Source organism: Mastomys coucha, unplaced genomic scaffold, assembly GCF_008632895.1.
Source record: "Mastomys coucha isolate ucsf_1 unplaced genomic scaffold, UCSF_Mcou_1 pScaffold13, whole genome shotgun sequence".
NCBI classification, from domain to species: Eukaryota; Metazoa; Chordata; class Mammalia; order Rodentia; family Muridae; genus Mastomys; species Mastomys coucha.
In genome coordinates, this window is record NW_022196895.1 from 49,201,456 (window position 1) to 49,214,755 (window position 13,300).

The window sequence follows — 13,300 nt, forward strand, 5'->3', positions numbered from 1 at the left end:
TCCATTTAAAAAGTATTTATTAATATAAAGAACATCAAAGCCCCAAACACTAATGCTATGTACAGCATATGATACTGCTTAAATTTCCCTTCACCTGAACAAGAATTATTTGAACAGAAAATGCTAACCCTCATGACAGTCACCTTCTTCAAACAAACCCTCAGGTCACCCAAATGGAGATCACAAGGAACAGTGTGAAACTAAACCGTGTTTGTAAAAATAAATAGCCAATGCAAATGTTTTCTGATTTGAAAATAGCACCACTAGAAAAGGAGGACATGTGCAATTTAAAGTACCTGAGCAGGACTTCGATTAATTTTTATTGTTGTTGGTATGGTTTTTTTTTTTTTTTTTTTTTGAACACAGACAAAGCTAGAGCTAGCCTCAAACACACTTATGTAGCCAAGGCTGGCCTTGAACCCCTGATCCTCCTGCCTGCACCTCCCAAATACCGGGATGACAGGTGTTTGTAGAGACATCTGGCTGTGTGGTTGATTTGTAAATCTTCATGGCAATCTAGACTGGAAAATTAAAAGAGAGAAATTTTTAACGACAACTTTAAGTAACTAAAAGACAGCTGGTGGATCACAGATGCGCACATGGACCAGCCAGTATGTTCCCTGTCTTCCGCCATTTCTGTCACCAGTCAGGGACTTCAACCACAAAGGGTGTTTTCACATCTATCTTGCCACTGTTGACGATGGTGCAGTCGGTAAGTGGGCGGTCATGGTCGTCCGTTGCTTGAAGTTCTATGGAATGTACCACAGTCTGGAAAGAGAAAAACAGAGCTGTGGCTCATCTGGGGTCAGCAGCTATGACAATTCACAGCAATAACCAGTCCAGTTCTAGAAGTACAAGTCAGAGATGTTTGTGGTTGCTCTTCTGAGACAGGGCCTTGCATATCAGGCTGGCCTAGAACTCGCTACATCACTAAAGAGGCCCTTGATCTTTGGATAGGCTTGCTTCCACCTCCCAAATGCTGGGATGGCTGTGTGCACCACCATACTGGTTTAAGTAGCATGGCGGATCAAACTCCATACTTCCTGTATGCTCAGTAAGCACTCTACCAACGCGGATACAGCCCTGGCCCTGAGATACACGTTTTATCATTATAAAAACCACGCAAGCTGAAGAGCACTGCTTTGCAAATAACTCCAGCACTCTTCTATCTGCTACGATCAGGCTTCAAAACAATGCAACCATGAGTGGAGCACCTAGGAGATTATTCTGGGATTTTACGTACATGTGCTATAATATATATAATACAACCCAAACACACACACACACGCACACACACACACACACACACACACACACACATATAAATGTATATACACAATGTACTATATGTAATGTATAGTATTACATATGTGTGATATATGCATATATATATATGTTTGCATATATATGCACACACATGTGTGTATATATGTGCATATGCAATCAGTATCAATCCACTCAGGATAAAGTCTCTTATTTCTCAGGAACTCAAATCATATACATTTCCCCATTTCTTTACTAATAAGCATTTTATATTTGAAAAAGACTTAGCTAGTTTTGTATATACATGGCTCTAACAAAACCCATTTCTCTTTAACTGCTACAACTCATTGTGATTACTAGCATGGGATTGGGATCAGTTTTAGCTCCAGCCCTACCCTAGTCTAGATATGCCAGGGCAGGCCAGATAGCATTTGTAAAAGTAGCCCAGGCCCTGGCCTCACTTCTTTACAGATGACCTAAACCAACTGTCGAGCAGCTGCGTCTGCCATGGGTGTAATTCAATCCCAAGCAGCAGGAGCTCTGGACAGCTTCTCAGGACCTTGAGCCTAAAGTTCACACGGGAGGACAGAGGACACTGTGACCAAGAAAGCCATTTCTGATGAGTTGTCCTGAGTGTGGCTCAGCTCCTGGCCTTTGGGTGAAATCAGGACAGCAGTAGAAACATGTGAGAGAACAGAAATTAGTGAGATGCTGTGTAAACTCAGATGACAGAAAGCAACTCGCATGCAAATGAATCCCAGGGAAACAGCAAGGGTGAAGGGAAGCCAGTTCTGGGTGTATCAATGACACAAACTAGTCACCCGGGGAGAGGAAACCTCAACTGAGGTACTGCCTCCGTCTCTGGCCATGTCTGTGAGACATTTTCTTCACTGTTGATTGATATGGAAGGGCCCTGCCCACTACTGGGCCACCCTTGAGCAGGTGATCCTAGATGCTATGAGAAAGCAGGCTGAGCAAGCCATGTAGAGCAAGACAATAAGCAACATCCCTCCATGGCCTCTACCTCAGCTCTTGTCTCCAGGTTCCCGCCTTGAGTTCCTACCTTGACAGACCTGGATGACGGATTATAACTTAGAACCCAGATAAATCCTATGCTCGCTAGTTTTATGTCAACTTGACACAAGCTAGAGTCACTGGAGAGCTTCAGCTGAGAAAAGGCTTCCATAAGAATGGGCTATAGGATAGATAGCCCTGTAGGGCTTTTTCTTAATTAGTGATCGATGGGGGAGGGCCCAGCCCATTGTGAATGGTGCCATCCCTAGGCTGGTGGTCTTGAGTTCTATTAAAAAAAAAAAAAAGCAGGCTGAGCAAGCCATGTGAAGCAAGCCAGTAACCAGCACCCATCCATGGTCTCTGCAGCAGCTCCTGCCTCCAGGTCCCTGCCCTGTTCGAGTTCCTGACCTGACTTTGTTCAGTGAGAAACAAGAATGTGGAAATGTACGGCAAATAAACTCTTTTTCTCCCCAATTTTGGTTATAAGCGTCTCAGCAGACAAAATCTTTTCCCGTCCTAGTTGCTTTGGGTCAGAGTTTTATCACAGCAACAGAGAAGTTAACCAGAATAGCTAGACACTTGGCAGAGGCTGAGAGAGCAGTTCCGGGCAGGTATAGAAGAAATCCTGAGAGGTGAGAAGACTGAGGGTTTTCAGAATTGGGTTATAAATTTAGATACCTTTGTTATTTTTCAGTGAATAACTAGCAGTGTAGATCTGGATCCTCTTAATATTGTTTCTGATTATTATAACACGTGTTTTTATATGTAACTTAGTATGCGGACTGTGTCACAAGAGTTCAGGGCTTTTTGATTGTGTTTTTTTTGGTTTTGTTTTTTTGTTGTTGTTGGGGTTTTTTTTGTTTTTTTTCAAGAGAAAAAACTCTGTGTTTCTCTGTGTAGCCCTGGCTGCCCTGGAACTCACTCTGTAGACCAGGCTGGCCTTGAACTCAGAAATCTGCCTGCCTCTGCCTCCCAAATGCTGGGATTAAAGGCATGCACTACCACTGCCCAGCTTGATTGTTATTTATTATTAAGACAAACTTGGTTTTAGCTTAGGCTGATTTAGAACTTTCTGTATAGCATAGCTAGTCTTGAAATCACAATGCTCCTGTCTCTGTATCTTCAGTACTGGGGTTACAGTCATGTGCCATCACACTTGGCTATAATATTTTATTTTATTTTATTTTATTTCAGAGACAGGATAACACTATGTATTTCTGTCTAGCCTGGGACTCACTATGCAGACCAGACTGGCTTCAAATCCAGAAATTTGCTTGCCTCTGCTTACTGAGTGTGTTAGGATTTGAAATTGTGAACTACCTGCAGGCTAATATTTTAATTGTGGTAAGAAAAATATAACAAAAAATTTGTTATCAACCTATTTTTAAGGACTGTTGTGTAGCAATATCCTCCACATTGAAACATTTCTATTTTAGAGGAAACCTTCTTAAGACTCGGGGGTAAACAATTCACAAATCTCAGAAAGTCCCTGAAATTTACAAGATTCACAAGTCACCTCCCCCAAGTTATACAAGGAATAACAACTGTTATAGGCAGAGGAAACTCTTAGGACAGTTGAACTGCTGGCAGGCCATGCAGAAAGCTCCAAGGCTGTAGCTTTCGTGATGTAGCTGCCTTTGAATCATTCATGCTACTGTAAGTAAACCCTCACCTAGACTCCTAGAAGAAACCCCAGTAAACACAGTGTTTTGCCAAGTTGTATTTCAGTAGAGTCACTCCACTGGTCTGTTATCAGTGTTCTATCTAGGGTGACTAGATAGATGTTTGTTCATGTCTTCCCAAGAAAAGTCACAAAATGCGTACATAGCTCAGTAATGTTTACATGCATGCAACCAGATGTGTTGTCAACTTGCAAAACTAAACTTTGTATTTATCCCTGACTATTGTCAATCTTATTTCTGTCTCTATGAACTGACTACTCTATCTCATATAATTAAACTCATACACTATTTGTCTTTTTGTGATTCGATAAGGTTTCAAAATGTTTGTAAATAGATGATTGATAGATAGATAGATAGACCATATATATACGTATATACATGTTATAGTATACATTTAAATGTTCTTATGTTTTAATATCAAATAATATTTCATTGAATGTATATTAAATCCTTGGTTTATTTGGTTATGATTCTTAAATTAACTGAAGTACCTAACTTCTTCCATATCTCCTTTAATGCCTCTGGCAATTAAAATACTATGCCATAAATAGCTTGCTCACCTTCAAAAACTCTACCCATAGTGTAATAGGTATCTAAGAACCCATTTGAAGATTCAGTGAATCACATTTATTTATCATAAATATAAAGCTTTGTAAGAGAGAAAAAAAGATATTTCAAATTACCATCCCATCTAGAACTTTTCCAAATACAACGTGTTTGCCATCCAACCAGGTGGGCTTGGTCAAGGTGATGAAGAATTGGGACCCGTTGGTGTCTGGTCCAGCGTTGGCCATGCTGACCCAGCCAATGCCATAATGCTTCAGTTTGAAGTTCTCGTCAGGAAATGTCTCACCATAAATGCTCATACCTGTATGAGGCCAAAGGAAGGATGACAACAGATGGAAACGTGAACTCTTTAGAGAAACGTGAGTCTTCTATGTAATTAGAAGCCTACAGGTGACAGGATTGAGGCTGGGCAAAGGCAAGAAGTGAGTGCGTATGACAAAACTGACTCCTGAAGGAAAGAGAGCCCAGAGTCTGAACCGAACCAGAGGAGGCCTTACTTAACATGGCACAGGATGAAAGTCCCCATGGCCTCAAGCCAGAATTTGACCAAATGGGTCAGCGATTTCATTTTGAAGGGAAGAAGGCTTCTGAAAGCAGGGCAGAAAGGTGTCTGAGCTATCCTGGTGGCTCTGCCTCTGCCATATGCTCAGGAGAATTTGGTCCTAGGTCACTCATATCTTGGCACTCACAGATAACCAAGCACTGAGCAAATACGCTGGTTTAACCCCACAGGAGTCCCACAGAACAGGTCTTCTCACTCCTGGTTTTTGGTAGGAGAGTTATAAAACTCTAGCAGAGCAGAACTGCAACATCTGGCTCTCTGACTAAGCCCACGGCTCTTTCTTGCCTCAGCGCCAAGAATAGCAGCTGGTCTGTAAGTGACAGGTGTGACTCCAGAGCCGGTAGGACACAGGATGATCAAAACTAGGAACACGTGTGTCCTGGGAGTTCTAGCAAATTAGCAGCCACAGTGGGAGCGCTTTCCCCACAGCAGCAGTGTGGCCTGTGAGAAACACCCATCCCATGTTCCAGCACCCCCAAGAGCATGTCCTGCCCCCCTCTATCTGCCCAGTGACTGCCAACCTCAAAAACCTGGCTCGGCGAGAAATATCAGAAGTGAAAACCAAATTCAAGAAGTTTAAAGCTGTTAGTCTAGAACACGGGAGGTAGCCTGGAGGATGGCTCTGCTCAGAGAGATCTAAGCTAGATGGTCCAAAATGTCCTCTCTTCCAAACTCAGAAAAATTTAACCTAAGATTCCCCCAACCCACCCCCACACATATGCACACTGAACAGGGGAGAGAATAAAAATAGAAGAGAGGGCAAAGTAAAGCTGCCACTGTTCCTGCTGGACTCTGGTAAGAAAGCAGGTGCCAGAGGGCGGGCACGGGTGCCACAGCCAGCTGCGGTTCCCTGAGGTCAGGAGTTGCAGCAGCAGCTAGAATTGCTTCTATGCCTGGTTCTCTGCAAATCTCATCCCCAAGAAACCTGAGTGCATTTCTCTTCTCCACCCCGCACTTCATATCCCGCACCACTTTTGAAAAAGATTTATTTATTTACTTTATGTATGTATGAGTATACTGTAGCTGTCTTCAGACACACCAGAAGGGGGCATCAGATCCCATTACAGATGGTTGTGAGTCACCATGTGGTTGTTGGGAATTGAACTCAGGACCTCTGGAAGAGCAGTCAGTGCTCTTAACCATTAAACCATCTCTCCAGTGCCCCTCCCCACTCCCTCCACCCCTTCTCCACCCCGTTTTGTAAGCCTTTTTTCTTATTGTATGGTGCTAGAGATGGAACCCAAAGCCTTGTGCATGCTGGGCAAGTGCTCTACCACTGAGCTACATCCCTAGCCCTTTGTAGTTTTGCAAGAACCGTAACTCAGTCTTCAAAGCACGCACGGCCTCAGCTCTAACGCTTCGGCATCAGCTTGGCCAAACAGGAAGGGCGAAAGGCAAAGACCACGTCACCTCCAGTGCCGTCTCTAGCTGTGAAGTCCCCTCCTTGAATCATGAAGTCCTTGATGACGCGGTGGAAGATGCTTCCCTTGTACCCGTAGCCTTTCTAAAGAGACGGGTTCAAGTGAATGCACAGGAGGAAACAACCCACATTACAAGATGAACAGTGTTTATCTGAGAGTGAGATAGATGGAACAAAACAGCTACAGAACTTGACTAAGTCCTAGCATTACGTACTGAAAAAAAAAGCCTATCATGAACTGGCCAAAATAATTGAAGTATAGAAATCAAGTATTATTAGGAATAAGCAGAAAATGAGCAGACTATATTCTCACTTGATGTTTTTCTCTCCATTTCTAGAAGGCCTAGACATGAGTGCTTAAACAATTATAAGAAAGCAAAAGTCTAAGATGTCACACAATCATCTGATATATTAATTCTTATTTCTCCAGAGGACATCTTTGTGTCTTGTCTTAAAGAAGATCCGTACTTGTCCTCGGTTAAAGGCACTAAGGCTGGGACTGACCTCTCCTGTTGCCAGAGCCACGAAGTTTTCCACCGTCTTGGGTACGACGTTTCTAAAGAGGCCAATCACAATTCTACCCACATCTTTGTCTCCGATCCTCACATCAAAGAAGACCTGTGGGTAATTGAGATGCACAGGAGAAGGTCACCACATGAAAGAGACAGAAAGCTGAGCTAAATCAAAGTTAAATCTGAAAACTGGCCCCTACAGGAAAGCCTGCCCATCAGTGTTTTCTGAGAGTCATGAAGCATGAGGCCAGTTGGAGTTGCAGAAACAACACCATAGGGGCAGTCCATTCCCACATAGTCATTCAACAAACATTTATTGAGCACCACCTATGGGTGAAGAGGTGTGCCAGGTACTTGAAGCTTGATTCAGTGTGGTCAGAGTGAGCTTATAAAGTCTTCAATCCATCACTGCCATCAAGCCCTAGAAAACACCACAGCTCTGCTTCTCCCCACTTTCCTGCTTTGTAGACGAAGAGGGAAGCACGGCGTATGGCTCTTTAAAGAAGCAACACTCTTTACTGCTGGCAGGAGAAAAAACAATGTTGAGAAGAACGGACAAACTCGTAAATTCTCAGTAAATGTTTGCTGTCAAGGGAGTGGCCAAGGACTATGAAACACAACAGCAGTCCTTGGGAAGATGGGCCACTCACATCCCAGAGCAGCAAGACACAGGTCCCCAGCAGGAAAGCCAAGCTGTGCTTGGCTACTCCCAAAGATCCTACAGATCCAGGTCCTATACACTTCAACATTGCATTCAGGGAGCCTGTTCCCACTGTCACCCAAGTAGAATTTGTCCATTCTTTGTCATCTTAGAACAAAAGAAAGGTAACATAGCTAGAAGTACAAGTCACTTTTTTTTTTTTTCAGATTAAACCTTAAGTTCTCTTGGCGTTTCTTTTTGAGAACTGGAATGAAATTATACACATTTTGCTTCACAAATCACCATGTTCTGATGATTCGGAGACAGAAGGCTTGAAAAGGCCACAGAGTCAAAGGGCATTCTATTAGCGAGTTTAGATTATATGAACCAATTTACTGTTTGAATGGGGAAAAAAAAAAAGACATTCAAGGGATGGCTTTAAAAGATATAAGAAGGGTTGTCAAAGAAAAAAGATGCCTTGCAATCTAGAAAAATCACTTGGTAAAGACTGTCAAACCCAGCTCAAGGCAAGCGCTTCTGCCAATATCTCTGAATGCCTGTCATGGGCTGATGTGATATTTAGTGCTTTCTGTGGCATTTCCACTTCCACGTGGCCAAAACAGCCACTGTTTTATTATCATTTATATACAAGAGCTTTACTGGTAGCACGGAAGACTTGGCTCTTCGTGTGAGGCGTGGCAGAAGAGAAGAACCACCCGTGTGGCACGGGGACAAAAGGCTGCCTCAGCACATGTGAGTCTGGCAATGGTAGTGGTTTCTCCACGGGGTCTCCGGGCCCAGATGAGAAAGGAATGTGCTCAGCTAGTGAACCAGGGGTGTATTTTCAGCCCCATAAGAAAACCAGGGGTGTAATTTTAAAGAGACAGCCTGTAAGATAAAGGTTTGCAAAGCTTTTAAAATAAGGGAGTAAATTCTTAGAAAGCACCAAAAGAAGGCAGCTGAAGGAGAGGAAGAAAAAGAACCTGCCACCCAGGATGCTCTGCAATAATAATAATAAAAAAAAATCTCATTTGTGCACACAGCCCAGCTTACCCATCTCTGAGATTTTTTCTCCCAATTGCCACGCCCTTCAGCTCCAGGAGGACAGTATAAAGAATCCTACCAGGATGTTCCCAAAGCTAATGGAAATGACAAAGTCCAATCTCGTTTAGCCAACGAATAATTATTAAATACCTGCATACAAAGCAATGTCCCTGAATGAGCCAGGGTCCTAAGGCTAGTGTATAAGAGGCAGCATAAAGTTGGCTTTGGGAGGCAGAGACAGGGATCTGTGTGAGGTCGTGGCCAGCAAGTTACAGGTGTCAAGATAAAAATTAAAAGAACAAAAAGAAGCAAACCATAACCAGAGCTGGGACAGGACAACATGTGAGCTGTGCCCAAGGACACAGTGTATGAAGTCCTAGAGGGCAGGGAAGGTCGGGAGAGGGCACCCTGGAGGAGTGGGAGGCAGGCCCAAAAGGGGGGCAACAGGCCCAGGAGCAAGAGTGGGCATATTTTCCTCACTTGACAGGACTTCCTGAAGCCAAGGCAGACAGACAGGACCCTTGCTCTGGGCGCCGAGCATCGGGGTGGCCTTTTCCTTGGCTGGAGCAGGGAGCTGCTGCCAGTTCCATAGGGCAGAGAATAAATGCTGCATGTATAGATTCCTGCTCTGCCAGGCAACAGAAAGAAGGGAAGCAAACGAGGCTCTGGGAATGAGTCTCATGTGGAGCCCAAGGAGAATCTGGGGAGTCCACACCAGCTGCAGAAAGAGGTTCTCAAGGGGCTGGTGAGATGGCTCAGTGGGTAGGAGCACTGACTGCTCTTCCAAAGGTCCTGAGTTCAAATCCCAGCAATCACATGGTGGCTCACAATCATCCATAATGAGATCCGATGCCCTCTTTTGGCATCAGCTACAGTGTACTTATGTATAACAATAAATAAATTTAAGAAAGAAAGAAAGAAAGGAAGAAAGAGGAAGAAAGGAAGAAAGGTTCTCCAACTGGGAAGCTGACTGAGACGATGTCTCCAATTACTTCACCACCCCCAGTAATTAATTCCCATCCTTAACTTGGGGGAAGCAAGTGGTCTGTTATCACTAATTCAGAGGAGGAATGTGGGGGCCAAGGAGGGTAAGTGATGGGCCTAACCTCCCCAGCTAGGAGTGTGAGCATTAGAATTTCAGTCCAAGGTCCCCTCTTGTTACCTTGGAACCTGACGGAAACAGTCCTTTCTGATTCTCAGATCTCAGCACAATGCCAACAGAAGGCAAGCAACCACAGGAGGGGAGACAGATGTCAGGCAAACCTCTCCTTCCATAAGACTTCTCTCCGACATTGCTGAGGCTCCCTGGGAGCACAGTCCAGGCTAGACAGGGAAGGACTACAGACAAAGCTCCTGTACCCATGCAATAGAAAACACGCTTACAAACGATGCTTTTTAACGAGAGAAGCTGGGCTTCACAGGCAAATCAGATAGAGCATCATGGTAAAGGATGGAGGCCACGGGGAGGATGGGAGTGGGTCCTTGGGAAAGATGGTATTTGGTTTCTCCACCATACTTAGTGGGTAGGCATTTCTAACACCCTCCTTCTAACACCCAGAGGCTGCCTCTGAAAGTTATTTGAAAATTACAGGGCACTGAAGGCTTGAGGGGGTAGAAAGGAGGGATGTGGGGTTCGGAAGCCTGACCAAACAGATCCTGGACTATCTGTGTCTGTCTACTGTCAGATTCACCAAAGAAGACACCGGGTTGGAGATGATTAAACTCAATTCCACTAATAATTGGGCATGGGGGTTTCAGTAAGCTAAAACTGAGCTAGATTCCTCACCTGTAAGATGAGTGACAACTGCTTCCAAACTGAGGTTGTCACACTAGGATTCATGGACAAACACAGCATGGGACCACACACTATAACACTTACCTGCTTTATCACACTCAATCTGCCAAAAATCCATATTCTGTCCAGAGAGACACACAGCCTCCAAATATACCCATAATACTGGAAACTTATCGGATTCCATTTACTTTTCTGAGAAGAAGAAACGGAGTCTCACACAATAGCTAACATGCCCAAAGTCACCTGGCCACCACCTCATCCTGACATGACTAACTCGGGGAAGAGGGCAGTGTTGATTTTTATGTACTCTGTGCTGGCTTACTATGGAACCAATGGCATTTACTGGAGAATGGATACTGAGTATGTGACCCCAAGCACCAGATGGGCAGGAGGCTGCAGAGGCAGAGACAGAAACAGAGGCAGGATCCCCTACTGTGTGTCTGGCAGAGCAGCCCCCCAGGCCTCTAATTTACAGATTCCTAGCTTTAAATAGAGTCATAGTGAAAGAAAGGACTGTGGGTAAGAGTCAAAGACAGTTGACCTACATTTCCATTTTAATGTCTCTATTTTTCACCATACTAAATTGTTGTAACACACTGGTTAAGTAACTCAAGAGTCTCACCAAAGCAGATCTGTGAGAGGCTCACCTACACCTCTGGCTGTCAGAACTTAGTAAGCTGGGTGAAAAATCAAGCCCTCAGTTCTACCCCTAAGACAAGGTGTTCTTTAGGCGAGCTCTGGGGGCAAGAATGGCTTTCCCACCTGTAGACCTTTGCACAAGCAATTCCCTTTAGCGCCCAAGCCTTTCCCAGGTTGACTTTTCCCTCATCGGTCAGGTATTTTAAAATGGCACCCGTCCTATATCAGGCTCGCTTCCTTTGCTCTTTCATAGTTGTATGAACTTTATGTTTATGGTTTGATTTGAAATAGTTATCTGCAGACCAAACATGCTGTAGCTCTGTGGCTTGCACAATTCAGTTTTTCGATTTAGAATACCTAAAAGATCAAGGGGGCTGCCTGAGGAGAGATGTTACTGAAATCGTGCTGGTTTGGGGGTCTCGGGACAGTGCCTGGATAGCTGGGCTCACTTCCCTCTCCTTGCTGGCTCTTCGGTTGAGCCTGCCATGGAGGCTTCAAACCTTCTACTAATCCTGAGCTATCATTCCCAGTTCAAACCAGGACTGGTCATTAAGACCACTTTCTGCTGTTTCCATCCTGTTCCCAGACTGCTGGAATTTTGTTTTCCCCTAGAAGTGGTCATTACCCCACCACAATAGTCCCTCCTTCCCGTCCTTCCAGCATCGTTTCTTTTCATCCTCTGATAAAACAGACTGAAATGGAGTTGGCAGTGGAAACTGTAGGGACTGAGTTCCTGGGGATTCCCCCACATGCCTGCCTTAAGAGTCAGAGCGTTGCCTTGTCAAGCTGCCTAGAGCTCAACCCAGGCCCAGCCACAAAGTTTTAAACTGTGCCCCTTTCCTCTTGAAGGGTGACAGTTCCTAAACAGAAGAGGACAGTTCTCATCTGAGCACTCCTTGGGGACTCAGGCTCTTCCCTGCGGGTGACGTCCTAAGAAGGCAGCTGGGCCTCCCACTCCTCAGCCTGCCCCCCTCCCTCTACATTCTTCCCGCTTTGTTCCACTTCCAGGCCAAGGAAGTACTCCAGCAACCTCCCTTCTAGTAGAAGAAAGGCCCTGCGGGCACAGCGAGCTTGTCCCGGCTCCCAAGCTGCTCACGTCGTCCACGCCCGGGTGACGATTCCGGACAACCGGCGCTGGGGATGTCGAGAGTTAGCCCAGTAGCCCCCCTGGGTGGTGGGAGCGCACCGTTCACGGACATCTCCTCCCACTTGCCGCGTGGCCACCTCTAAGCCCCCCAACCCCCAATCCCAACCAGTCTCAAATCCCAGTTAGTCCCTCCTCCAGCTCTCACCCCCAGCTCCCTGCAGTCCCAGTCAGTATCCACACGCCCCCGCCAGTCCCCCCTCCCGCCCCACTTCAGAAGCCCCTTCTCTCCAACCCTGCCACAGCGGTCCGGTCGCCCAAGCGCCCCGAGTGCCTGGCCCGCTGGAGCAGAAGTTGCTGTAGCCTCTGGATCACCTTGTCCGTCACCGAGGGACCTCGCTTTCGGACGCCCGAGGACCCCGAAGAAGACACGAGGACGCCGAGCCCCAGGCAGAGCACTGCGGCCAGCAGCAGACGGGGACCCGGACTCATGGTGCGCGGTGGAAGTGGCGATGATGGCACGGGCGCAACCTTAGGCTCCGGGACTGTGGCCGGACCCTTAGCCGCCTGCGCCTGCGCGGTCCCGGGAGGGAGAGAGGTGGATCCGGGCAGGGCGGGGACCCGGGGCGCGCTCCTCCCAAGTTCAAAACCGTGGCCGGAATTGGGGGCGCAGAGGGAGCTGCAGGGTAGGGGGAGACGCAAAGCGGAGTCAGCCTGGTAGAGCTGCACTGCGCAGAGAGCAGAATACTGACAAGGCTCCTTTGGGACAAGGATGTCCGACCTCCGGGGAGTTCTGGGCGTGTTGCATCAAGTTTCTCCACTACCTTTCGCTTTTGGGGAATCGAATGATTCAATCTATTGGAAAAACTTAAGGAGGTCGAGGGATTTTGTGCGGGTGCTGACTCCACGGTTTTCTGGAAAGCCCTTACACAGGCCTTGAACAAGGGCCGGATAGGGTCCTCCGAAAACAAAAGTACTCAAACTGGGCTGTGAGGTGTAGCTAGCTGTAGGATGTTTTTTTTTTCTTTTTTTCAACAGAAAATTAATGACGTGGAGAAGTTCTCATTGCATTTTTTTA

At 45.9% G+C, this 13,300-nt stretch overlaps 1 protein-coding gene across 1 annotated transcript; it reads right to left on the minus strand.

Moving 5' to 3' along the window:
• Positions 1 to 12,811, minus strand: Ppic (peptidylprolyl isomerase C). The gene is made up of 5 exons (XM_031365691.1): positions 12,598 to 12,811; positions 7,013 to 7,126; positions 6,499 to 6,592; positions 4,643 to 4,827; positions 1 to 768 (listed from the first exon to the last, which is right to left on the minus strand). Exons 1-5 carry the CDS (start codon positions 12,712 to 12,714, stop codon positions 640 to 642), a joined length of 639 nt encoding a protein of 212 aa, XP_031221551.1. The 5' UTR covers positions 12,715 to 12,811; the 3' UTR covers positions 1 to 639.
• Positions 12,812 to 13,300: the final 489 nt, after the last annotated feature.